The sequence below is a fragment of the Talpa europaea genome (assembly GCF_964194135.1).
Source record: "Talpa europaea genome assembly, chromosome: 4".
Classification (NCBI taxonomy): Eukaryota; Metazoa; Chordata; class Mammalia; order Eulipotyphla; family Talpidae; genus Talpa; species Talpa europaea.
In genome coordinates this window covers 52,841,473-52,868,202 of record NC_140070.1, presented here as the reverse complement: position 1 = coordinate 52,868,202, position 26,730 = coordinate 52,841,473, and the positions used below count along the sequence as shown (strand labels likewise).

Sequence of the window (26,730 nt, the reverse complement as noted above, 5' to 3'; positions counted from 1 at the left end):
GTACTGTTTGACCTTAGCTGCCATCTTGTTTTATCTCAGCATTTTCAAGGGGCTAATAATGCTGAAAAAAGAGTTTGATTTACTTGTTACAATACGTTTGTTGTATTTTAAGTGCTATTTTACAGGGACTGTGCTAAGCATTTTATGTCACTTCAAAATAATCCTCACAGATTTTTGTAAGATAAGTACTGTTATCATACCCATTTTAGAGATGAGATAATAGAGGCTTAGAACAGTTAACTAACTTCCCCAAGTGGTAGAAAAAATTCAAGTCACATCTTTCAGATCAGTAATCTTCTAAGCACATTGTTCTGTATTCATGTCTTTCTTAGGAACTCTTTAATTATCACAGAACATTGTGGTTTTTTTAAAGATTTATTTCATTTATTTATGCATACAAAAGCTGGGGTGTAGGCTAGAGGTATGGGGGGGGTGAGAGGATTCACCAGAGACAGAGTGGGGAGCAGAACAGGCAGATACACTGAAATACACTGCTGAGGGGAGCAGTGGGCGAGACAGGAGAGGCCTGCTGCACTATATGTGGGTTGGCTCCCTGGCCGGGGATGGAACTCATGTTGCAGTGGTCCTATCACAGAACATATTTGACAAAACTGAAAGAATTTGAAGAACTATACACCTTAAGCTACCTCATTGTACTAATTGGTTTTAATGGTTTTTGTGCTGTGTTTCCCTGGTAGCTCCAGGAATAAAGTCTCAGCGCTATCAAGCTATGGCCAGCCACTGTGGCATGAGTTCTATCCCTGGCCAGGGAGCTACCCACGTGGCACAGCAGACCTCTCCTGACTTGCCCGCTGCTCCCCTCAGCAGTGTATTTCAGTTGATCTGCCTGTTGTACTTCGGTGAATCCTCTCACTCCCTGCACTTTTGGCCTACACCCCAGTTCTTCTGTGCATAAATAAATGAAATTAAGTTAAAAAAAGTTGTGTGCTAACTTATTTTTCAGTGTATTTAAGTGTGTTTCTGATAATTGGCGTATTAGCTTACCAATTTGTAAGTTTTATCATGTGTACTTTATTGTGGAGAAACTTGAATATTTCTTTTTTTTTAATTTTGACTTTTTTTTTTTTTTTAAGATTTATTTATTTTATACAAGCACTGGGTACAGTCAGAAGCACGGGAGGGTGAGAGAATTCGCCAGAGCCAGAGTGGGGAACAGAACAGGCAGACTGACGAAATACACTGCTGAGGGGAGCAGTAGGCGCAGCAGGAGAGGTCTGCGCGCCTTGTGGGTCCCTCACCCATGCCAGGGATCGAGCGCCATCCATTTTCAAGGCTAGTTGATTCGGCAGGTGAGTTGTTACACACTCCTTAGCGGATTCCGACTTCCATGGCCACCATCCTGCTGTCTATATCAGCCAACACCATTTTTGGGGTCTAATGAGCTTCCGGCATCGGGCGCCTTAACCCGGAGTTTGGTGCATCCCGCAGCGCCAGTTCTGCTTACCAAACGTGGCCCACTAGGCACTCGCATTCCACGCCCTGCTCCACTCCAGCGAGCGGGGCTTCTTACCCATTTAAAGTTTGAGAATGGGTTGAGATGGTTTCAGCCCCAAGACCTCTAATCATTCGCTTTACCGGATAAAACTGCGTGCAGTGGTGGGGTGTGCTGGCGCTGCAGAGGCTGCGGGCAGCTTCCCAGCCCAGCGCTCACCCGCTGCTCCACCAGGGGAGGCCTGGAACGTGTATATTTCTAATTGATTGCTATTTCAATTGAAGCTTATATCTATACTGAAGCTTGTATCTTATATTGAAACCTTATATCTACTGGCAGTTTCTTGACATGGTTTATCTATTAACATTTTATTATTTATTTATTAACATTTCCTTGAGACAATATTGTTTTCTTCTTTACTATGCTCTATTATGTGCACACTAGTATTCACTGGTACCAGTAAGCAAAGTTTTGTTCAAGTAAAATTTTTTTTTAATTTTATATACTTTTTCAAAAATTTTATTTTTGCATAGAAGAACTGGAGTGTAAGCCAGAGGAGTGGGTGGAGGGGCGGGGGTGAGAGGATTCACCAGAAATAGAGTGAGAAACAGAACAGGTGGATCCATTGAAATACACTGCTGAGGGGAACAGTTGGCAAGGTGGGAGAGGTCTGCTCCCTGGCCAGGGATCAAACTCAGGCCGTAGTAATGATAGTGCTCAGACTTAACCCCTATGCCATCAGGGAGGCCCTGTTCATGTAAAATTGTACTGTGGTTAAGAGTTAAGAGAGGCAAGAGTAGATGAAAAGCTATTTCTTCCACTTATCTGCTGTTTCCAGGTTGAATATGTGCCAGATTGTTGTAAGACATTTTACCCTTAATAATTCAATTGTAGGAAGCGTGGATTTAGCTGGCAGCCAGCTAGTGGGACCCAGCTTAATCTCCTCTATAATCCCTTGGTCAAATAGGTGGAAATACACAGAGAAGACAAGTTACAAATAGAATCGGAAGCTAGAAATACAAGTTAAAATATGCCAGGAATCAGGAGGATTTTCTGAGTAAAAGTGAAGATGGATCCCTGAAACAGAATAACAAGGACAGGCAGGAAAACTAGATTTTCTACCCATCTCTACTGCATCCCTACAACTTAAGAAAGTGGGGTCTTTGCCAACCACAAACTTGGCAGCTACCCCCCTATGATATAGCAGCTGCTATCTGCCGCATCCAGGGCCCTTTTCTCCCTCCCATCTCTCTTATCATTTTCTCTCTATTCCCTTGGTGACCACACTTCTCTAAAGCCAGGAGCAGAAATGGATTGGTTTTGGTACATTTTCAGATGTGAAGGGAGCAGAAATAGGAAGGAACAGAGACAAGAAAATCCAAGGGGATGGTGCATTCTTTAGGACTTAATTCAAGTAGACACACAAATGAAGTTTTAGTGGAAATTTTCAAATATTTACAAGAGTAAAGACAACAGTTTAATGAACTCCCTTGCGCCAGTCACACAACTCTTGATTAGGCCCTACTTTTGATGAGGGAAGAGCTGTATTTCAAACTATCCAGGAATAAATTAACAATCACATGCATAAATTAGGCCACAGGTTTTAAGAGAGTCTTCTTAGTACATGAAAGCCATGGTAAATCAGGGGTTCTTGAACCTAGAATACGTGAATTTACTTCAAGACTTGCCAGACTAAATTGGTAAACAAAATTTTGTGCTCTGAAGACAAAGTATCAACTTTAATGGGACCCTCGAAAAGATTCCTAATTTCCAAAATTGATGAGAGCCACAATACTATGACTACTTGACAGTAGATTTTGGGGTGAGTTGTATGTATCAATCTTTTCTCCAATAAGAACTGAAAGTTAAGAGCCAAATAATACCCAGATGGACTATAAAAGGTTGAGACCAACCTGACTTTTTTCTTAGCAAAGACCAAACCTGAATAGCTTTCTCAGCTTAGAAATAATTGACTATTAAAAACAAAGACAACAGAACAAATGGAGCCACGGATGCTAAACCAGATGTCACCAAACCAAGATTTTACAGTTTTAGCTCTTCTAGAAATGGAACCAGTCAATCTGGAATCACTTGATCAGCACTAGTTAGGTAATCAGCCTGCAAGACCCCAACTATCCCCTGAAGGAAAGTGACCTTACCATAACCAACTTGCTTTTTGGTCTACTATAACTTCCTTGTTCCTACTCCTTTCTGACTAGCAAAGTCTTATTTTCTTTTTAAAGATTTATTTACTTTTGCATACAAGAGTAGGGGTGTAGGCCAGAGGTGCAGGGGGGTGAGAAGATTCACCAGAGACAGAATGGGGAGCAGAACAGGCAGATCTTCTGAAATACACTGCTGAGGGGAGCAGCAGGCGAGACAGGAGAGGTCTGCTGCACCATGTGGGTAGCTCCCTGGCCTGGGATTGAACTCATGCTGCAGTAGCTGCTGATAGCTGCATTGTACTGAAACTTAACCCCTTGTGCCACCAGGGACTATAAAAGTCTTAAAGTTTGTACAGTTCCTCAGAGCTCCTTTCTGTTAAATTGAATGCTGCCCAATGCATGAATTATTGAATAAAGCCAGTAAGATCTTTAAAATCTGTTCACTTGAATTTCATTTTTTAACAGCAGCACTTTGGGGGGTAAAAACCATGCTATCCCTAAGAAATTAGGCAAAATAAAGGAAGAAACTCTTATACTTAAGATATAGAGGAAAATCATACTTTGAAAATTGAGAAATGAGAATGATATTAGGTGGTACTTGCTTCTCAGATTTTTTAAATTAAATAGTGTAAAATCTGAAACACTAGAGATGAGTGCTATAGAAGGAAACCAAATGAGATATCAGCAAAGATTATAGTAATAAGAGATAGGTATTTGCCGAGGGCCATGTACTATATTAAAACTCCTCATGTATAAGCTAATTGAAACTGAGTAAATTATTATACCCAAGAAAAGTGAAGTAAATAGGTTAAATTACATCCCCAAAATTATATATTAGATTTCAGATTGAAAACAGATAGACTGACTCCAGGACCCTGGAGCAAGAACTGGGGTACAGGCCAGATGCATGGGAGGGTGAGAGGATTCACCAGAGACAGAGCTGGAAACAGAGCAGGCAGACTGATGAAATAAACTGCTGAGGGGAACAGCGGGCGAGACAGGAGAGGTCTGCTCACCATGTGGGTTGCTCCAAGGCCGGCGGGAAACTAACTGGCACTGCAGAGGCTGTGGACAGCTTTGCAGCGCTCAGCTCAACTGCCTGCACCACCAGGGAGGCCCCGATATGCTTTTAAAGTCTGTGATGTAGTCAAAAGGTAATGCTGCAAGTCAAGCCAGTGATGGGGAAGAGAAATTGGAGATGTTCCACAATGCCACGGTGGGAGCAAATAAAAAAGATGAAATGAGGGCCTCCCCAGTGGCGCAGTGGTTGAGCACTGGGTTGTGAAGCTGCACGCAGCCTCTGCAGCACCGGTTCGATCCCCGGCCACCGGGCGAGGGTCCCACATGGCACGCAGACCTCTCCTGCCACCCGCTGCTCCCCTCAGCAGTGTACTTCGTCGTTCTGTCTGCTCTGTTCTCCCCTCTGACTCTGGTGAATTCTCTCACCTTCCCGTGCCTCTGACTGTACCCAGTGCTTGTATAAATAAATAAAATCTTTATTTAAAAAATTATTAAAAAAAAAAGATGAAATGATAGGTGCAGGGAATACAGACTCAATATATAGATAAATAATATTCCCATATAAAGGAGATCAAACAGAAGAGAAGCAATACTCAAAGGTAAAATGGAGGACAATACCCTTGAGCTTAAATACTTCAGACTATGGGCCTCCCCTGGTGGCGCAGCAGTAGAGCGCTGGGCTGCGAAGCTACCCACAGCTTCTGCAGCGCTGGTTCATTCCCTGGCCACCGGCGAGGGTCCCACATGGCGCGACAGACCTCTCCTGTCGTGCCCGCTGCTCCCCTCAGCAGTGTACTTAGTCAGTCTGCCTGTTCTGCTCCCCAGTCTGGCTCTGGTGAATTCTCTCACCCTCCTGCACTTCTGACTGTACCCAGTGCTTGTATAAATAAATAAATAAATCTTTAAAAAAAAATTTTAAAAGTTAAATAAAAATAAAGACTTCAGACTACAGGGCCTCCTGGATGGCGCAGGCAGTTGAGCACAGCACTGTGAAGCTGTCCACAGCCTCTGCAGTGCCGGTTTGATCCCCGCCGGCCAGGGAGCAACCCATGTTGTGCAGCGGACCTCTCCTGTCTCGCCTGCTGCTCTCCCCTCAGCAGTGTATTTCGGTGATTCTACCTGTTCTGCTCCCTGCTCTGTCTCTGGTGGATCCTCTCACCCTCCCGCACATCTGGCCTATATGCCAGTTCTTGTATAAATAAAATAAATCTTTTTAAAAATAAATAGATAAATAAGGAGAACAAAGCATGCCTCAGAATCCCAAAACAGAAAACCCTGATTAAAAAAAAAAAAAAAAAAGATTTCAGACTACAATTTAAAGAATTTCACTAATAATATGGAAAAAATTTCAGGTTGAAATTTTGAGTATTAGAAGATGTATGGTGAGCATCTGAGAACAGGGTATAAAAACTGCTACAGAACTCTAAGCACAAGTATTCTCACCACTAAGAAGTGAAAGATAGTGGAATATTTATGCTGTTCTTAGGAAAAAGGAAATATCTGCGTTGTCATTAACAAAGGACAAAAATAATGATGATAAAGAGTAGCAAGAGTGACAATATAAGACCACCTTATCAGTAATTAGAATTAATGAATATGTTAACACATAAGTTTAGTTTTTTAAAGATTTATTTATTTATGCATACAAGAACTGGGGTACAGGCCAGAGGTGCCAGGGGTAAGAGGATTCACCAGAGACAGAGTGGGGGACAGAACAGGCAGATTGACTGAAATACACTGCTGAGGGGAGCAGCGGGGGATTCAGGAGAGGTCTGCTGCACCATGTGGGTAGGTCCCTGGCCAGGGATCGAATTTGTGCTGCAGAGGCTGCAGATAGCTTCAGATAGCTTCATAGGTTGCGTCTTAACCCCTTGCACCACCAGGAAGGCCCAACACATGAGTTTAGAAAGACAGACTTAGGGACCTCCTTGGTGGTGCAGGGGGTTGAGACGCAACCTATGGAGCCACAGCAGACCTCTCCTGTCTCGCCCTGTCTCAGCAGTGTATTTCAGTAATGTGCCTATTCTGTTACCCACCCCTCACCTCTGGCCTGTACCCCAGATCTTGTTTGATAAGTAGGTAGAGCTTTAAAAATAAATAAATAAATAAATAAATAAAAGACAGACTTAGATCGGGTCAAAAACAGTATCTAGAACATACACTACCTGTTTTTTTTTTTTTTTTTACAAAAGTATCCCTTCTGCTAAATTAATTTTTTTTATGTCAATCACTGTCCTTTTATTTTCCTTTCATAGCATTGGTGTGACAAAACATCAGAAGTAAATCATGTTCTTTCCCTTTTTTTAATTTAAATATTTTATTTTATATAATTCTTACATCTTTTTTCATCTTTGCACAATGTATGCATTTTCATTTTGGTTATATTCCCCATACAATTGCACACCCCCCTCCCCCCCCATTTTGACTCTAGTCCTTCCTTTCCCCGCCCCTCCCTCCCTCCCCCTTCCCCCCCCCCACACACTACCTTGTTTTAAGGTTGGCCATAAAGCTAGAGTAATCAAGACAGTACAATATTGGTGAAGTGATGGATACAAAGAACTATGGGGCAGATTAGAGAGCCCAGACCTATACAAATACAATGAACTGATCATTGATAAAGGAGCAAAGGCAATTAAATGGTGAAAGGAGAGACTTTTCAATAAACAAGGAAAGAGCAATTAAAGTCCATATGCCAAAAATTGAATCTAGGCATAGACTTAAAATGGGTCATAGGCCTATATGTAAAACATAGAAAGATTGAATTTCCAGAAGAAAAATAGGGGGAAAGTCGTGACCTTTGGTTTGGCAATGACTTTTTGAATGTGACAGCAAAGCGCATATCTGATAAAGGACTTAGTAAAGTTAGTCAACTGCAAAGTGAGGGAGGAGTGCATCAAAGGACAACAGTTTAAGTTCAAGGGTCTCCAATACCATCTTTATGTGCGGTCATTCTCTAGAACTCAAAATGCATTGAAAGCTGTTATATTCGTGGTTATGTTTTATTGCAGCTGAAGATATAGATTAGTATCACTGAAGCAAAAAGGCAATATGGCAAATTCCAGAAAAAGTGCCAAACATGGGATTTCCAGTTTTCCTCTCCCAATTGTGTCATGGACAGTGTTGGTTTCCTGGTGTTGATGTTTGACAGCTCCTAGCAGAGAAACTCACTTTGAAGTCCAAAGTACTGGATTCGATCACATAAACCTGATGTAGCTGATTTAAATCTCTAGCCCTTCAGGAGGTCAAACTGATAGCACGTGACCCCTAAGCCTTCATCATAAATTTCAATGTTGATGTGACTCAAAGCCCCCCTCTAAGTCACATTGTTACTGTCTGGCTGGGCTAATCCCTTTAACTAAGATCACTTTTACCCTGGCAAGAAGTTATAAAGATTACTGTTCCAGAAGCTAAGGGGGAAAGGCAGACTTTTCTATGGGTAAAGTTAAATTCTTTGCTACCTTCTTGGATACTTTAGACTTGTCACCAAAACGCAAAAATTAAATATTAAGATTAAAAAAAGAAAAAGAAGAAAACAACTCAAATATAAGTGTGCAAAAATCTGGACACCTCACCAAAGAATGTATACAGAAGAGAAGAAAGCAAATGAATAGATACTCAAATATCTTTTGTCATTAGGAAATTATAAATTAAAACAACAGTGAAATTATATGACACACTTTTTAGAATGTCTAAAATCAAAACTGACAGTATCACGTTGTGGACTGGTTTTCTGTTTTGTTGTTTAAAGTTCATTGTTGGTGGGAATTGTTGGTAGCTCCTTACAAAGCTAAACAGTTCTCTAGAAAATTCCTGACTCTCCTTATCCTTTATATGTGTATGTAGGTGATTAATCTTGTATATGTAACCAATTACCCACTTTTCTGCCAAGAGGAGGAATATAATAAAAATAAAAGTGAATAAGGTAAATAAAGATGAATATAAAATAGAATAAAGTAAGGAGACAGAAAAGTGGTAAAATTGAAAAATCCAGGTACAGTGACCATAATAAACAACTTTAGGAAGTCATTGAGCAAATACTGGAATATTAGGAACATTAGAGGAAAATTAGGAATATTACAGAATTTTTATATAGAAATTTTTAAAAATTATCAAATTGCCATATAGCAGTTATGTTAAGAAATTTGAAAACATGAATAAATTATTTGTGGGGAAATTGGAATTATCAACACTGATTTTTTTAAAAAAGAAAGTTGAATAGTCTAATAAATTGAGGGAAATAGAAAATGTTGTTCAAAGCATCACTTTATTTTTTTTTTTTTTTTTTTTTTTTTTATAAATTTTATTGTTATATTCCCCATACAATTGCAGCCCCCCATTCTGACCCCAATCCCTCCCCTCCCGCCCCCGCCCCCCTAAAAGTGTCTCTGGTTCATAGTTTTTTGTTGATTTTGATTTTCACTTTCTTATAGTTATTCATTTTCCTGGTCCCTTATTTAAGTTTTCTAGATTCCTGCTATGAGTGAGACCATCCGGTATTTTTCTTTTTCTTTTTGGCTTATTTCGCTGAGCATGATCCCTTCCAGCGCCATCCATGTTGCAGCAAATTGCATGTGTTTATCTTTTTTGAATGCTGAGTAATATTCCATGGTATATATGTACCACATCTTCTTGATCCAGTCATCTATTTTTGGGCATTTGGGTTGTTTCCAAAGCTTAGCTATTGTAAACAGTGCTGCTATAAACATAGGGGTGCAGGTGTTCTTTGGAATTGATGTTTCTGTGTCCTTTGGGTAAATACCTAGGAGTGGAATTGCTGGGTCATATGGAAGCTCTATGTTTAGTAGGTCCAGAAATCTCCACACAGCTTTCCACAGTGGTTGGACCAGTTTGCACTCCCACCAACAGTGCAGAAGAGTTCCTTTTTCTCCACACCCTCGCCAACATTTGTTGTTGCTAGTTTTTTTAATATGTGCCATTCTCACTGGTGTAAGATGGTATCTCATGGTAGTTTTGATTTGCATTTCCCTGATGACAAGTGATGTTGAACATTTTTTCATATGCCTGTTGGCCATTTGCATTTCCTCTTCAGAGAAGTTTCTTTTAAGCTCTTCTGCCCATTTTTTGACTGGATTATTTTCTTTGTTGTTGTTGAGACTCATCAGCTCTTTGCAGATTTTTGTGATCAGTCCTTTATCATTAGTGTTGGGTGCAAAAATGTTCTCCCAGTTGGTGGGGTTTCTCTTTGTTTTTGTTATTGTCTCTTTTGCTGTGCAAAAGCTCTTTAATTTGATATAGTCCCAGCTGTTTATCTTTGCCTTCACTATCACTGCTTTGGGTGATGTGTCTGTAAAGATGTCTTTGATGTGCAAATCACGTAGTGTTTCGCCTATATTTCCTTCTATATATTTTATGGTTTCAGGTCTTATGTCTAGTTCTTTAATCCATTTTGAGTTGATTTTTGTGTATGGTGTGAGGTGGTGGTCAAGCTTCATTCTTTTGCATGTAGCGACCCAGTTTTCCCAGCACCATTTATTGAACAAACTTTCTTTGCTCCAATGCATAGTCTTTGCTCCTTTGTCAAAGATTAGTTGACCATAAACCTGTGGGTTTATTTCTGGATTTTCTATTCGATTCCATTGGTCTGTATGTCTGTTCTTGTTCCAATACCATGCGGTTTTGATGATTATGGCTTTGTAGTATAGTTTGAAGTCTGGGAGTCTGATTCAAAGCATCACTTTAAAAAAGACTCTACTCTTGACAGTTTATGGGCAAGCTTTTTCCTGTTTCTGTGAATAGATAATTCAGGCAATAAAACATTCAGAGTATAAAACCAAAAGCGTCCCAATTCTTGGAACAAAACTGATTTCACTTGGGTAATAAAAATATAAGAAGTCTTGAACCAATAACTATAGAAACAAAAAAACAAGGTATTAGAAAATAGCATATTACAAGAGCTATAAACCATGACCTGAGCAGAATTTGGCTCAAGAGAGTGAAGATGGTTGATTTAATATTAAGAAGTTACCAATTTAAATAGATAAGAGGAAAACATATTTTTGTCTGGAATACTTTTAGGTTACATTTAAAAATATTTGGGCACTTAAAAAAATCTGATGAACTAGTAATTAAGATACTTTTATATATAGTTATCTTTAAGTTTTTAGCCAATACTAAGTTTAATACATCTCCATTAGGAACATGTTCCCATTTAAAACAGGAACAAAACAAGGTCTGCTGCACCTCCTTGGTTTTCTGTTTTGTGTTTAAAGTCAGATTTACCCACAGATTTTTGCATGCAGTAAAGTTCACTCTTTTTTAGTGTTTTTCATATATTACATGTTTTGGGCCCTGCTTCCTTGCTAAACTTACTAAACTTGCTAAACTTACTCTTGGTAACCTTTTTATGGATTCTTTTGGATAGTATCTGCCAATTAGCAGTTTGGAATTGTTAAGTGTTATTTTGTTTGTGGTATTTTCTTTCATTATTGTTTATCTGTCTTTATTCCTGGCAGGATTGTTTGTTCTGAGGATCCTGGTTTTTAATTCAGGTCTTTTGATAATTACATTAGTGTATTGTTGATGTGATTGGATTTAAATCTGCCACATTGCTAGTTTTTTCCTATATGTCCCATCTGTTTGGTCTTCCTTTTCTTTCTTTTTCTTGATTTATTTGGAATATGAATATTTTTTTGTGTGATCCCATTTTATTTACATTTATCTTTGCTTATTTGTTATTCCTTTTGATTTTATCTTTGGTGTTTGCTCTAGGGTGTATAGTGTATAGCTTTTATCACAGTCTACTTTCAAATAATGTCATACCATACATATTTTTCATTTCTTCACTGCTAGCTTTTGTGCATTTTTAAGCATACCTTTTATTTTTGCATAGTTACAAACCCTGTAATACATTGTTAATGTTTTGGTTTAGACTCGTAGGTATCTTTTAAAATGATTCAAGATAGGAAAGAAATTTCTTCCCCTCCAATGATGAGAAAATTGAGATACTTACTTTAAGCCCCTGTCTAAATTTCCAACATCTGGTTCATATATCAGTCTGGTTAATTGCTTTACCTCTTAGAGTGTTTTGTTTTGCTTTTTACCCCCTCTTTTGTGTCTTATAATTTTTAATGTAATGCCAGACTTATATAAAACAGTAGACACTGAAGTAAATTGTATTTATACCTGGAAATGGGCATACTTCATTATTCTGGTGGGTCACTTGTCTACAGGATTGAATCAATTAGCCAAGAGTTGAGCTGAGTTTGGTTTTTAATTTGGCTGTGATTCATTATGTTTGGTGTACCTCAGGGAAAGAAAGAAATTGAACCTTTAAGAAAAATCTTGGTCTTTAGTGAGAGGAAATGATTCTGAATATTGCAAGGGGTAGTCACTAAGGTTTGTTATAGCTAGACTTACTTAAGTCATGTGAATTCTGTAAGAAAAGGGTCATTTACAGTTTATGAAAGCAACAAAACAATTATCTATTAAAATATAGCTTAAGCAGAATATAGTTTAAATAGCACAGCAGTGCTGTTTATGTCTCTCTCTTATAGGGCAAAACTTGAAGCTTTGGCATTTTAGGGACGCCTAGGTGTTTCTGCAGAGGGGAGGGGAGATTATCTGTGCCTAGTAGAGGCATCATTACTCAGCAATCCTTACTGGAAATAAGTTTTAAAGAGGCCAGATAGGGCCTTTCCGGCGGTGACGACCTCCACACGAGAACATGCCTCTCGCAAATGATCTCCTTCATCCCTCTCCAGAAGAGGAGAAGAGGAAACACAAGAAGAAGCACCTGATGCAGAGCCCCAATTCCTGTTTCATGGATGTGAAATGCCCAGGATGCTATAAAATCATCACCGTCTTTAGCCAGGCACAAATGTTGGTATTGTGTGTTGGCTGCTCCACTGTCCTCTGCCAGCCTACAGGAGGAAAAGCAAGGCTTACAGAAGGATACTCCTTCAGATGGAAGCAGCACTAAAAGCACCCTGAATCAAGATGAACGAGAAACCATCCTAATAAACAAGTTTTGGATAAAAAATAAATAAAAAATAAATTAAAATAAATTAAAAAAATAAAATAAATTTAAAAAAAAAAATTAAAGAGGCCAGATAGGGCCTCCCCTGGTGGCACAGGTGGTTGAGTGCTGCACTATGAAGCTGTCCGCAGCCTCTGCAGCACCGGTTCTCTCCCGGCCAGCCGGCGAGGGTCCCACATGGCGCAGCAGACCTCTCCTGTGTCTTTCGCTGCTCCCCTCAGCAGTGTATTTCATCAGTCTGCCTGTTCTGTTCCCCACTCTGTCTCTGGTGAATCCTCTCACCTTCCCACGCATCTGGCCTGTTCCCCAGTTCTTGTATAAATAAATAAATAAATCTTTAAAAAAATAATAAAGAGGCCAGATGAAGGACTAAGGAGGCAGTTCTCTAACTTAGATACACATTGGAATCACCTGAGACCTTGAACAATGGTCCCTCCTCAGAGATTCCTGTGGCGTTGATTCAGATGTGAGTGGGACATGAGGTTCGTAAGTGTCCCAGTTGATCCTAATGTGCAGCCACAGCTGAGGATCACTCTGAAGGATCACAGAAACCCTGGTGGGTTGATGGACACTTTGTGAGGTTTAGAGGATTCACTTTAGTAGATGGAGGAAATATCAAGTGACAGACAATTGTTTTTACCAGGATATACAGACAGTAAATGCAAATTTTTAATTATGTCCTAAGAAACATGAAAGAATTAAATCAATGAAAGTCATCCCATATTCCTGGAAAAGTAAATATTTCAAGTTGACAGTTCTTTCCAGAACAGATAAAAATTATCAAGTCTTATTCACATTTTTTAAAAAACAATAATATCATTCACCACCCAGATTTCTAATACTTTTCTCCAATAAAAGAATCCATGGCGGGCCTCCCCTGGTGGCGCAGCGGTTGAGTGCTGGGCTGCGAAGCTGCCCGCAGTCTCTGCAGCGTCCGTTCGATCCCCGGCCACCAACAAGGGTCCCACATGGCATGCACACCTCTCCTGCCATGCCTGCTGCTCCCCTCAGCAGTGTATTTCGTCAGTCTGCCTGTTCTGTTCCCTGCTCTGGCTCTGGTGAATTCTCTCACCCTCCCGCGCTTCTGACTATACCCAGTGCTTGAATGAATGAATGAATGAATGAATGAATGAATAAATCTTAAAAAAAAAAAAGAATCCAAGGCTCCCTAGAAAAAATAGCCAATTGAAGTTTGGTATAGGGAATATACAAGATGAACCTGGATATCTTGTAGTACCAGAAAGTAAGGAAAAAATTTAAAAAGCAAAAGAGTACAGTATGCAAAAGTATCATAGGAATGAGCCATTTTTCTTTGTTCTCAGTGATATTCACTACTCTTAAATTTCTCATATAAGCAGAATAATACAGCATTTGTCTTCTTGTAACCAACTTGTTTCACACAGTGTAATGTACTTGCAGTTCATTCATGTTGTAGCATATGTCAGAATTTCCTTTCTCTTTAAGGCTGAGTGATATTCTTTTGTATATACCACATTTTGCTTATCCTTCATTCATCCATCAGTGGACATGTAGGTTGCTTCTGTTTTGTAGCTATTGCAAACAGTGCTTTTACAAACAAGACAGTACAAATATCTCTGAGACCAAGCTTTCAGATCTTTTGTGTATATACCTACAGGTATAATTGACCCAGTAGAACAATATGATAAATTCTATTTTTTAACATTTTGAAGAATTGACTTTCCAATTTCTTTAACATCTGTACCATTTTATCTTCCTGCCAACCATGCACATGTGTTCCAAGTCCTCACCAACTTGTTTTCTGCTTTTTAAATGATAGTAATTATAATAAGTATGAAATGATATCTCATTGTAGTTTTGATCTGCATTTCCCTAATGATTGGTGATGTTGGGCATCTTTTCATGTACTTGTTTTAGTCACTTGAGTATTTTCATTGGAGAAATGTCTATTCATGTCCTTGTCCATTTTTTGAATGGATTTGTTTGATCTTTGAAGTTGTTGGGTTTTAGGAGCTCTTTATATATTCTGGATCAGATATATGATTTCTGTCTGACAGACTATCACTTGCTGCTTTCAAATCATCTCTTTGTCTTTTGGAGGCTTAATTATAATGTGTCTTTGTGTAGCTAGCTCTCTTTGAGTTTATCTTACTTGGAATCTGTTGATCTTGGATATTTATAGTCATGTCTTTCATTACATTTGGGAAGCTGTCAACCTTAATTTCTTCAAATATTCTCTTCTCCCCTTTCTGTCTTCTGGGAGTACTACCATGCATATGTAGTCCACTTGATAGTGGACTTAAGTGTCACATGGGTCCCTAGCCTCTGTTCACTTTGCTTCAGTCTTTATTTTCTTTCTGTCCCATAGATTCAATAACTCTTGCTGTCTGTCTCTAAGCTCACTTATTCTTTCTTTCTGCTCAATCTGCCTTTGAATCACTCCAGTGAAGTTTTCATTTCAGTTATTTTACTTTTCAACTCTAGAATTTTTTTTTGTTATTTTTAAGCTTTTTGCTGTTATTGCCATTTGTCTATATATCATTTTCTTAACTCTTTCCACATTTTCCTTTATTTCTTTGAGGATTTTAAAGAGCACTGTTTTAAATTTTTTGTGTAATGTATCTGTCATTGGGTCTTTTTCAAGAATAATTTTAGTTGTTCTATTTTTTTCCCTTTGAAATGGTTGTATTATTTGCATATCTTGTGTTTTTTTTTTTTTGTAATTTAGTTTGAAAACTAAACATTTGACTCTAATGTAGAATTTGCTGCTTTTGCTCCCCTTTTTTTTTTTGTGGGACCCTCGCTGGTGGCCGGGGATCGAACTGGCGCTGCAGAGGCTGCGGGCAGCCTCGCAACCCAGCGCTCACCTTCTGCGCCACCAGGGGAAGCCCTTGTCCCCTTTTTTTGTTTGTAATTTTAATTATCTTAGACTGCCAAGGATTAACCTGAGGTGTAAATTTAAGGTATTTCAAGATCTTTTCTGAGCCTTTCCCCAGATATATGTGGTCTCTTTTAGTTTTACCCATGTATGGAATATTTTTAATGTCCAAGTCCTTAATGCCTGGCTCCCAAAAGATTGAAAAGAGAAAAATGAAGGAGGTGAAAGTTGCCAGACTATTGAATATACTGTAAGTCACTACAACCAGAGAGGGAGGGGAAATTTGCAACAAGGGGGAGTGGTACAACATCAGTGGTTTCCCATCCCTTTGTCTACACCTCTGTCACCAGAAGCAGCAATCCCCAATCAGAGCATAGATTGTTCATGGTTTGGAGGACAGGGTCCTTTTTGCCAACCTTTATTCCCAAGTACTATGTGGAAATATGTACACAGTTGCCTTTCATGTGACTGGGTTTAAGGAATAAATAGCAGTACTGCTACCAACTCTGAATTGAGTAAAAATTAACTGCATATACTATCCAAGTCTTCCCCTGGAATTTGCAGTTCTTCGGGAGATTCTAGAGTTCCAAAATGGTTACATCAGACAGACCCTGTCAGTACATTTGTCTTGGTGGGGACACAGATTCCTGGTGTTCCCTACTCTTCCTTCGTCTTTCCAGATTTCTCTTCTATACATGAGCATTTAAGACAGTACTGCAGGGATATCTTTAGTATGTTTGAGAAGACATTACAGAAAAATATAGGTTATTAATAGAAACAGTAGCTAGTTGCTGGTAATTAGTAATGGAAAAGTGTTAGTTATAAAAATTCACCTGTGTCTGGTCATTAAGAGCTGGGAAGTCAGGCCAAAGTAGCTCAAAATATTTCTAGTCAGTAGAGTTCCTTTAATGGATGGGTAGCTACTTAAGGTATTTGATCAATAAAGGGCACTTGTTCATACATTTATTTAATAGCTGTTGTTTGTCTTCTACATGGTTTTCTACACAGTAAGGGGGATACTAAGGGGGCCTGGAGAGCCAGAAAACTGTTGTGGAGGAATTTACACACTATTGAAAGTCAAAGGCATGTAAATTACAAAAGAATATGATGAATATAATATGTGTTCATCATGCTGTGGGAATTTAAAATAGAACCAGGTCTGCTTCAGAGAATTGGAAATATCTTCACTAGGAGATAACATTTTATAGTTTTATAGTTTAATAGGTAAAGGGTATTGAGAACTTAACAGTCTATGATCAGTGTGGACAGTAAAGCCTAGAGAACAGTAAATAATTCATGCACCTGGGACTGTGAGAGATGAGCCTAAAGAAGCAACTTGGCTCTCATTAAGAGCCTACTATGACCTGTTTGATGAGGGAACCATGAAAGGGTTTTCTGGTAGGTGACTGAAATGATTTTCTTTGCATTCGTTTTCCCTTGTTTAGAAGATTTTCTTTGGCACTAATGAATATATGACACAAAGAACTATATTAGTTTCCAGTAAGCCCTTTGATTATATCTACTTATTGAATTTATAGCTATTATTAGTTCCATAGTCATTCTGTGTGTGGTCTTTGAGAAGGTAAGAACTGGATTTGGGGCCTCCCTGGTGGTGCAGGGGTTGAAGACACAGTGCTGTCAAGTTATTGCCAGCCACTGCAGCACAAGTTCCATCCCCAGTCAGGGAGCTACCCGCATGGCACAGCAGACCTCTCCTGACTTGCCCACTGCTCCCCTCTGCAGTGTATTTCAGTAGATCTGCCTGTTCTGCTCCCCCACTCTCTTTGGTGAGTCCTCTCACTCCCCGCACCTCTGGTCTACACCCCAGTTCTTAAATGCATAAATAAATAAATCTTTAAAAAAAAAAAAGAACTGGATCAGAATCATAGTTCACTTAGTAGCAGTTGTACAAATTATTTGATACTGATAATCCTCCATTTTCTTGTCTGAATATCGAGATTCTGAGTAGTTTCTGGGCCCCGGTGACAAGGGGGTGAGAGTGGAAGTAACAAGGTTGCTGTTGGGTAGGGGAGAAATTCAAATGAGTCTCTCTGCTGGACATAATCTCAGTCTACTCTGAGATCCGAGTAAAAATAGGTTTTAAGGTAGGTTTGGGAGTCAGCCATAGAAAAGTACACATTGAAGCTGTAAGAGATGGTTAGTTCTAAATAGATTTTTGTATGCCTTGCTTAAAGATTTGGAAACAGGAAACACTGAAGGTTTTTAAGCAGGAATCAAGATGTTCCAGCTAATCCAAACAGCTTCATTTGTATTCCATCATAACTATTAATAGTGTGTGCCCCCAACACCCTCAATGGTTAATCTGGTTTGGATAATAAATTATGTCACTGGTCACCTTCTAAAGCAAAAATATAGCAAGAATGAAGGTCCATGGTTGTGCCATTTAGAATACATGTAATCAGCCCAGAAAGGTAGGGGTAAAATAGAAAGGAAATGATCTTTGCAAAAGCCAAGAGAGAATAATTGCAATGGCAGTAAGAAGATGCAATTTGTAAGATCAACAAGGTCAAATAGAACAAGGCCAGGGGCAATAAGCATCCATTACTGGATTTCAAGGTAGAGCTCACTGTCTGCTTCAGACAGTGCAGTTTCATTTGAACAGCTGGAGAAGAGCCAGACTGAGTTGTTTTTTTGAGGATAAGGACCATGACATTTATTTTTATATCCCTGGTGCCTTGCATGGTAGTTATCATTTAAGAGGTAGATGGCACGTTTCTGGAAAATTGAAATGTATAATAATTAATAGTTGTTGAGAGGGTAAGATAGTGGCTATGGACATCACAGTTACTGAAAAATTAGGTGGTTAAGGAGAAATGGAAAGGAGGATGCTTTTAGTTTGGCATCCGTCCAAAGGGCAGATCTCTGCATTTTAAATGTCAAGATGAACTCAGCAGAGAGGGAAAAATACAAATTTCTGAACAGGGAAATAAGTATGAAAACCAGAGTCCTTGCTGCTTAAGGAGGATTTTATCACAGAGTGGACATTGTGGCCTTAAAGAGGTAAATGAGGTAAAGAGGGATATAACAAGTACCTCCGCCCCCTGCAAAGCCCCTTGAATTTTTAGGAATATTGTAGTGATCAGAGTACAGTTATTACCGTTGGAATACCTAAAGCTAAAATTCGACTCTTACTAGACTTATGGCAAATTACTCACTCTCTTGTATTTAACTGACTTGTTGAGAATAGCTCAGCTAGCGATCCCATCTCAGGGATGCCTAGAAGTTCCTTCACCAATCTCGCTTCATCTGTCTACATGATTATGATTTTTACATGATTATGTCCTTCTAACCATGATTGATTGCTCTACATCTTATCCTTTTGACATTTCATTGGCCAGGACAAGAACCTGACCCAAGTTCAGCCAATGCGTGTCTTCCTGGTATTTTAAGGCCTAGGATGAGCAGGGTTAATGGCCCATGTAAAATGAAAAGCTAGCGACACATCAAAGACCATGTTTCCAACATTGTGAAGAATGCTGATCTACAGTTAAAGAAAATAATGCTGACATAGAGAAAATCAGAGGCAAGTAACAGAGGAACTGAGTCATACAGACAGACACAGCCCTGACAACCTTCGAGTTCATGAGACCTAGCTGCATCCTGACCCTTCTAGTTTGGTTATCTCACCCTTCCTTGCACTCTGTGAGGCAGCTGAGCCAACTAATTTCTTCTCAAATCAGATTAGTTTGAGTTGAATATTTCTGTCTCTTACTAAACAAATACCTGAAGTGTTCTGTTTCCAAGGTTCATGCTCTCACCACTGTACCAAATTCCTTCTCTGAGACTACAATCATATGTCTAAAGTTCCATCGCTTCCTAACCTGTGAGGACTTTAATGAGCTACTTCTGCCCTTCTGGCATCTTTGGTTCCTATCCCTCCCAGAGATAACTTCTGAGAAATACTGGCATAAGCCTACCTCATCCTGTAACGCCTGCCACTTGAAACTTCGGGCTCCACTAAATTCATTTGTGACTAAAGTATGCACAAGGATTTGAGTAGTTGATAGGATGGAAAGGTGGTAGCTTGGAGCCAGGTTGAGATTAAGTTAGGCTACTTTCTTTAGTAGTTTAGACCAGAGATATTTAATAGAAGTTTCTGTTATGATGGAAATGTTGTATATATGCCCTGATCAGTACAATAGCTTTGGCCACATGGGCTATAGAAGACTTAACGTGTGTTAAGTGTAACTGCAAAATTGAGGCTTTAATTTTATTATTGCATTAAGCAATTTTAAGTAGCCATATGTGGGCCTCACTGGTGGCACAGGGGTTAAGTCACAGCACTATAGAGCTATCACCAGCCACTGCGGTATGAGTCAGATCCCCGGCCAGGGAGCTAACCACATGGCATGGCAGACCTCTCCTGTCTTGCCCACTGCTCCCCTTAACAGTGCATTTTTGTAGATCTGCCTGTTCCATTACCCACTCTGTCTCTGGTGAGTCCTCTTAGCCCCCACACCTCTGGTCTACACCCCAGTTCTTCTATACAAAAATTTAAAAAAAAAAAAGTTTCGAGCAGAGAACAGAGAAGCCTAGAGATACACATTTCTGTAGCCATCTATATAGAGGTGATAAAAACCACAGAAATGGTTACTGTTGACTGATGCACGAGTGTAAGTCTTAAGAAAGTAGTATCAAGTACAGAACCTTGGAAAATGTCTGTTTAAAAGATAGAAAGAGGTGTGGTCCTCTTCAGGAAAAATAGGTATTTTGCTTGAAATGTGATTAAGTGTGGGAACAATTTAGCTAATTTCCATTTCCCCATTATATGAATCTGGTGGCTAGTTATAGTTGGCAGATATGGGAATGGGGCAAGAAAGTAAAAAGCTATCATTGTGCTGTAAAATGGCATTTCTGCCTATAGCATCATAAATACATCTATAAAACTGTAGTTAACTTTTGGTCAACTTGCCGACTCCAGTCCAAGTAAATTAACTTATAAACCTGGGCATAGAATGCCTAACCCCTTTTGGGGTTTCTAGATAATTGTTATAAATAATATGTTGTTTCACTGGATTTTCTATGTAAGAGTAAGGAGAAATTGTTTGAGAGGATCTACATAAGATGCATTTATTTATGCCAGTGGGAAGACTCATGAATCCCTAGAGTGCATCGAGGAAGACAGATGGTAGCGATTATGCTGCCCCCAAGAGCGTCTTGGGAGTAGATTGAGGGCAGTGTGAGTAAAGAATTTAGCACAAGAGAGAGGTCACTGGCAAGAAAGGCAAACAGGAAGAAGGAAATATATGGAAGAATAGAGAAAGGCGAAAGGTGAGACTTATGTAGTACACAATAGGAAACAGGTCAGTTTACTGCCTAACTCAGTGCCTGATATGTTAGAGGTACTCAGTAAGTTTTTGTTGAAAGAAAGAATGATGATTAGAAAGAAGAAAAATTGTGCCTACAGGAAAAATAGAATGCTACTTTGACACCACCTTATTTTATCTATTATTTCACCTCAGTCATCATGTCTTCCTGCCCTTGGGTTGCTATTAGATTTTTTTTTTTTTTTAAATACTACCTTTTTTTTTTTTTTTAAAGATTTTTATTTATTTAGTTATACAAGAACCGGGGGTACAGGGATGTGCTGGAGGGTGAGAGGATTCACCAGAGACAGAGCGGGGAACAGAACAGGCAAAGTGATGAAATACACTGCTGAGGGGAGCAGTGGGCGCGACAGGAGAGGCTCAACACGCCATGTGGGACCCTCGCCAGCCGGCAGGGATCGAACCAGCACTGCAAAGGCTGCGGGCAGCTTCACAGCGCACGTGCAATAGCCTGCGCCACAGGGGAGGCCCTGCTATTAGATTTATTATTAGAACATACATCAAGTACGTGAATATTCCAGGTATTTTATATTTGAATTTGGAATTGTTTAATTGCCCACTTCTGGAGGGGTGAAGGTGGGGGATTCTCTGCCATTTGGAAGTTTGGTGAGTGTACCTGAGTTTTGGGATGTTTGTCTTCCTTTTGTTTTAAACCTGTAACAGAACTGGTGTGGCTTTATCATTCTCTTAATATCCTGATTCGGGTGACACAGGTGAACACTTCTGGCTGATCTGATAGGTTGGAGCTGTACGCTTATTTTCTAATAAGGTGACCAAGAGTGATGACAAGAATGATGGGGAGTTTAAAATTATTTCCAAATATGAATATATAAATGGAAATATACAAGTATTTAACACACAAAATTGGATGCTGTGTATTTTCCAAGTTTCTTTTTATTCAAAACTCCTCTGAAAATCTGTCCACAAAAACTCACTATATGGAATTTTAACTGATCCCTTAACTCAAATATTGTAATGACCTCACATCTTCTAGTGAAAGCAGGATTCAGCATCTGAAAAGATACTGGGACATGTAGGTTATATTTTCAATTTTAGACATTTTTAATTTTTAAGATTTAATTTTAATTTTTTTAAGATTTATTTATTTATGCATACAAGCACAGAGGTACAGGCCAGAGGTGTGGGTGGGTGGGTGAGAGTATTCACCAGAGACAGAGTCGGGAACAGAACAGGTGGATTGACTGAAATACACTGCTGAGGGGAGCAGTGGGCGAGACAGGAGAGGTCTGCTGCGCCATGTGGGTCACCTCCCTGTTTGGGGATCGAACACGTGCTGCATTGGCTGCAGATTGCTTCATAATGCTGCGTCTTAACCCCTTGTGCCACCAGGGTGGCCCCAATTTAATTTTTTACCCTATTCTATATCACAGCTTTTTACATATCTGTGTCCATATTAAGTGTAATATGTGATACATAGTCTGCAAAGAAAAGTTTGACTAGGAAAAAGCTCTTTTTGATCTATTTCATTCAATATATGTTTATTTGGTGTCTAGCAGGCACTGTCATGGACACTAGAGAAGTGACAACGCTGAACAAAGCACAAGGTCCTTGCCTTCCTGGAGCTGTTTGCATATCTACTTTCAGATGGGAATATTTCAGATTAGGTGGTAACTAATCAAAGAAGGAAAGTTACCTTACTGAGGAGAGTGGTACTCTTGGGGAACTGAGATATAAACTAATAAATTCACTAAAGATGGAGATTTTTGTTTCTATAATATTTTGTCTGTTGTGTTCACTGCTGTATCCCTAGAACCCCAACTGATGCTTGACACCTAATAGGGATTCAATAAAATATATGTTGGTGATTGAAGTTTTTATTATTTTGAATTTGTATAATAGAGACATGTACTTTACTAAAATAATTTTTACATCTAGCTAGTTAAAAATTTTCTAATCTCGGTTACCTTATTTTTGTCACCTGCATTTTATTTCTCCTTGTTCCTATGTACGAGGATGCAGGAAAAACTTATTAATATTAATTATTAGTCATTCAGTGAGCTGATATTGCAAAGATTTGAAAAGGAACTTAAGAGCACTTCTTTTGTTTAACTTCCTGCCTAGGAAAAATTGGATGAGTATGTATGTATTTTTAATTAATCATGTAAAAAACTAGGACAGTATTATTGGGTTCCCTTGAGAAAATGGAGAAAGGTACTTAACCCTAGATATAAAGATACTAACCTGAAAAATTTAGAACTTCTAACTGTGTGGGAAAGTGAAAAAAACCTCGAGTACAACTAAGCTGCTCTTTGTTGATATCAGAAATGGGCCTGTCATTCATTTTGGCATTGAAGCATAGCCTCCTATCTCAGGGGGCAGGACCAGGACTTTTTTCCCCTCCCAGAAAAGAAAAACAGCTATTACAGGTTGAAAAGCCCTGACCAGTTTTTTGAGAGTTTTTTCCTTTTTTCCCCTGAAACTCATGTTTTGCTTTGCTTTCAAGATGCAATAAGGTCTCCTGCTTTGTGACTGCTGTGGAGCCAGCAAATACCCTGACATGTATAATTCAAATTGTGCAGGTTTCATGAGTAAGTTTAATTTGTTTTTTTAGCTAAAATTTAAGGGATTTCTAGAAAAATGTTGGCTTGGAATTAGGCATTTAACACTTTTATTTTAAGCATACTTTTTAAAAAACCTCTGATAAGAAAGTAAAATTGTATATTAAAAGGCCCCCTTCTCCCTTAAGGCATGCACTTTCAGTTTCTTTTGAAGTGTCTTTCTTGCACAGGAGGTTTTCACTGGTCTTTTGAAAGCTGCTTAACTGAACTGTTTTCTTGAGCATCTTTTTAGTTTTACTGAGAAGTATTTTAAATTGAGCTTTTCTGTGCTCGATTGCTTATGTCTGACACAGTCTCAAGTTTCCACTGAATGGTAACAAAGACTGTAGAGTGTTGTTGGTACTGCAGTGAGAGGCATGCTTCTTTAGACCAGGTAAGAGAGATCATTTTGTTTCTTTCTGCTGGGTGAGATTTTACAGCGTTTATTTTGTAATTTTTCAACAGCAGCAGTGTTAAATTGATAAGTAGCCAAGAGCACTCGCTGAATTCAAGACGTCCTTGCTGATTGCAGACAGGAAAACTACAGGGTATGGGGGTTGGGGTAGGCAGGGGGGGAGGGGTAGAGTCAGCTTAGTTTATCACTGTTACTTGGGCAAATAGTGGAAATGTGAAAATAATTCTCTAGCTCAGTGTTCTTCGTTCAAGAATAAGGAAGCAGTTGAAGAAATGAATGATTTTAAAGGTGCCTTCTGGTTATTACTTGTGAGTGCAATTCAAATGATAGTTTTTACTTTCATTTCTTTCCTGTAGTTAATAAAATCAGCTTTGCCCTTAACTATATATTTTTTCCCTTTATGAAAACTTTAAAATAGTCAACAGCAAAATATGCTTCCTCGAGGTCTTTGGACTAGACCTGACACTTTTTTAAAAATCAGCTTTTATAGCTGTTTCCATTTTTTTTTTCCTAGTACATTTTTCTTAAAAGTATTTGTGCTTTGAAAATGTCAGCTGTATTCTAATGAAGCTCAGGCATTGTTTGCTCATAAAGGAGCCGGTGCATTCCACTGCTTTATGGTTTATTCTGAGGCACAGTGTGAGAGTGTGGGTGGCACCATTTGGTGTCTGCTTGGGGTAGTGACTGCCATTATGTTAGCGCTGGATTGGCAAAGAAAATATAGCATGAAAGATCCTATATGAATCTAGATAGTGTGAAGAAAATCTTACCTCTAAACAATGCTGGGGGAGCCCAGAGTGTGTGACAACTTAAGTTGATCACTTCAAGTATGCTCTTGAAGTCTGCATTTTACTTAGGATTAATATTCTACCAGTCACATCCCTTGTTTTTTGATCTAGATATCGTTTGCTCATGTTTTGAGCTTTAATAAGAAAGTGGACGCTTGTAAACTATGACATTTTAAGTAGATAGGGAAAATTAAATAATATATTTACTTTTAAAAAGTTTTAAGGAACTTAGTGTGGGTGGGGTGGGGGAGTGGGAGAGGAGGTCAGGCTGAGAGCCTTTCTTTCAGTTAGGAAAGCCCTGGTGAAAAAAAGCAACAGATGTTTCTTCTGTTACAATTGAAGTTGTTTCATTCAAAATTCACAGTAGCTGGAATGGGGAGGCGGTCATAAATCTGACTTAATCAGTGAATAAATAAAACTCAGTCATTTAATGTTTATTCTTTCGTATTCAGAATTTGAGAATCCTTATTCTGAGTAGCACACCTTTTGAAAAACCCTTTTCATCCTACAAAAAATGAGGTGTTATGAATGGAAACGAGAAAGTTTTAACTTTCATTTAGCTTTGCTTTTAAATTATGGAAAAATTGGTCACTGATTCATGTGGAATATAAGGAAAAAACTAATCTTTTTAAAGATATGTATGGAATACTTAGTTGCAAAAGTTTATAATTGCACAATAGGTACTAAGGCTCAAAATGAAATTGCAACATAAAATGTCAGTTACATATAGCGATCATTTTCCATTTCGCTTCAGTGAGAAGCTTGTGGCTTTTTTTTAAACGATCTTTGAATAAGAAATGTAGAGAAATATTTTGAGGTTTATTGAAATGATGTGTGCAGTTTACCTCTGAAAAAGAAGCTTTAATAGTAAGTGTAGATTGGCTGCTGATGGAAGGAGAGTTATGTTCTGGAAAGAGTAGAAAGATCTGAGAAGTAATGTGCAGGTAATGAAAACAATCAGAATTTTACAAAGTTTTTGAATTTGTGGAATTCATAATGAGTAAAAACTTTTTACAAGTATCACAAAGAAAATTTCTCTATTCTTGTATAATGTGAATTTATGCATTTCTTAAAGTTGGCTAATGAAAAAAGTTCTGAGCTCCAGAGTGTCCACATATTAGGCATTTATTAAATATTTGCCATGGCCACTGTAATAATAATGTTTAATAGCCAAAAAATTTCGTTGAACTGTATGGAGTTCAGCGTTTATATATAGGGCAAATAAATAGTAAATGGTTTTTAAATGTTTAATTGATTTTAGGAGAGGACTGGAAAAAAGATAAACATTCAAGGACATTATTTAAAATTTCTCTTGCTCTTAGCTAGATCTGTGGGTATCCTTGAAGATATTCTTTACTTCTGATAATAGTAACAGAATTTGGAGATTTTTAAAACATTTTGGATCATTGTTTTAATTAAGATCAAGATTGTAGAAGTGATTGATTTTGCCTTTTTAAGGAATAGCAATATTTAACAATTGAGTTTCTCTTTCTAAAATAAGTAACGTGTGTGGCGTTTAAAATGGATTTAAAAGTTATAGGTTTGAGTGAAGTAAGAATTTTACACTTTATTTATTTTGCATAGAAGAATTGGAGTATAGACCAGGGGTGTGGGGGCATGAGAGGATTCACCAGAGACAGAGTGGGGAACAGAACAGGCAGATCTACTGAAATACACTGCTGAGGGGAGCAGCCGTGAGACAGGAGAGGTCTGCTGTACCATGTGAGCTAGCTCCCTGGCTAGGGATTGAACTCAGGCCATAGTGGTGATAGCACTTAGACTTAACCCCTAGGCCAGCAGGGAGGCCCCTAAAGTAATAATTTTTGGTTTTGACCAAAGACTGTATCATTTTGATAGACTAGACAACCCTGAAAAAAAAAAGTAGGCGGCCCCATATGTGATACCTAACTATAGCGGCATCAAAGATTGTGTTGATAGTCATCAAAAATGCGTCACTTAAATGATTATAAATATAGCATGGCAATAAGTTACTCAACAAGGCAGGCATCCCCAGCAATAACACACAAATAATGGATACTTTTTAAAAATATTTATTTATTTATGTATATAAGAACTGAACTGTAGGCCAGAGTTGCCAGGGGTGAGAGGATTCATCAGAGACAGTGGGGA

The 26,730-nt window shown here is 38.7% G+C and overlaps 2 protein-coding genes across 8 annotated transcripts in view; both read left to right on the top strand.

Annotated features, from left to right (window-relative positions):
* Nucleotides 1–26,730, top strand: part of TFDP2 (transcription factor Dp-2) — a gene marked incomplete at both ends in the record, with an annotated part of 125,723 nt that overhangs the window by 42,361 nt on the left and 56,632 nt on the right. For 3 of the 7 annotated variants that reach the window (XM_084232409.1, XM_084232410.1, XM_084232408.1), the window contains one exon: nucleotides 23,358–23,388. The exons of 3 other annotated variants lie outside the window; for them this stretch is intronic. In XM_084232409.1, the coding sequence (XP_084088535.1) occupies nucleotides 23,358–23,388 (31 nt within the window). Of the gene's footprint in view, nucleotides 1–23,303; nucleotides 23,389–26,730 lie in introns of those variants that run through there. One more of the 7 variants, XM_084232413.1, reaches the window with a different exon arrangement.
* On the top strand, nucleotides 12,192–13,046 carry LOC311170077 (small ribosomal subunit protein eS27-like). The gene has a single exon (XM_084232418.1). It carries the CDS (start codon nucleotides 12,323–12,325, stop codon nucleotides 12,575–12,577), a length of 255 nt encoding a protein of 84 aa, XP_084088544.1. The 5' UTR covers nucleotides 12,192–12,322; the 3' UTR covers nucleotides 12,578–13,046.

Bases quoted from the DNA above. Each gene is read 5' to 3' on its own strand.
- LOC311170077 (XM_084232418.1), top strand. From the start codon at position 12,323: ATGCCTCTCGCAAATGATCTCCTTCATCCCTCTCCAGAAGAGGAGAAG.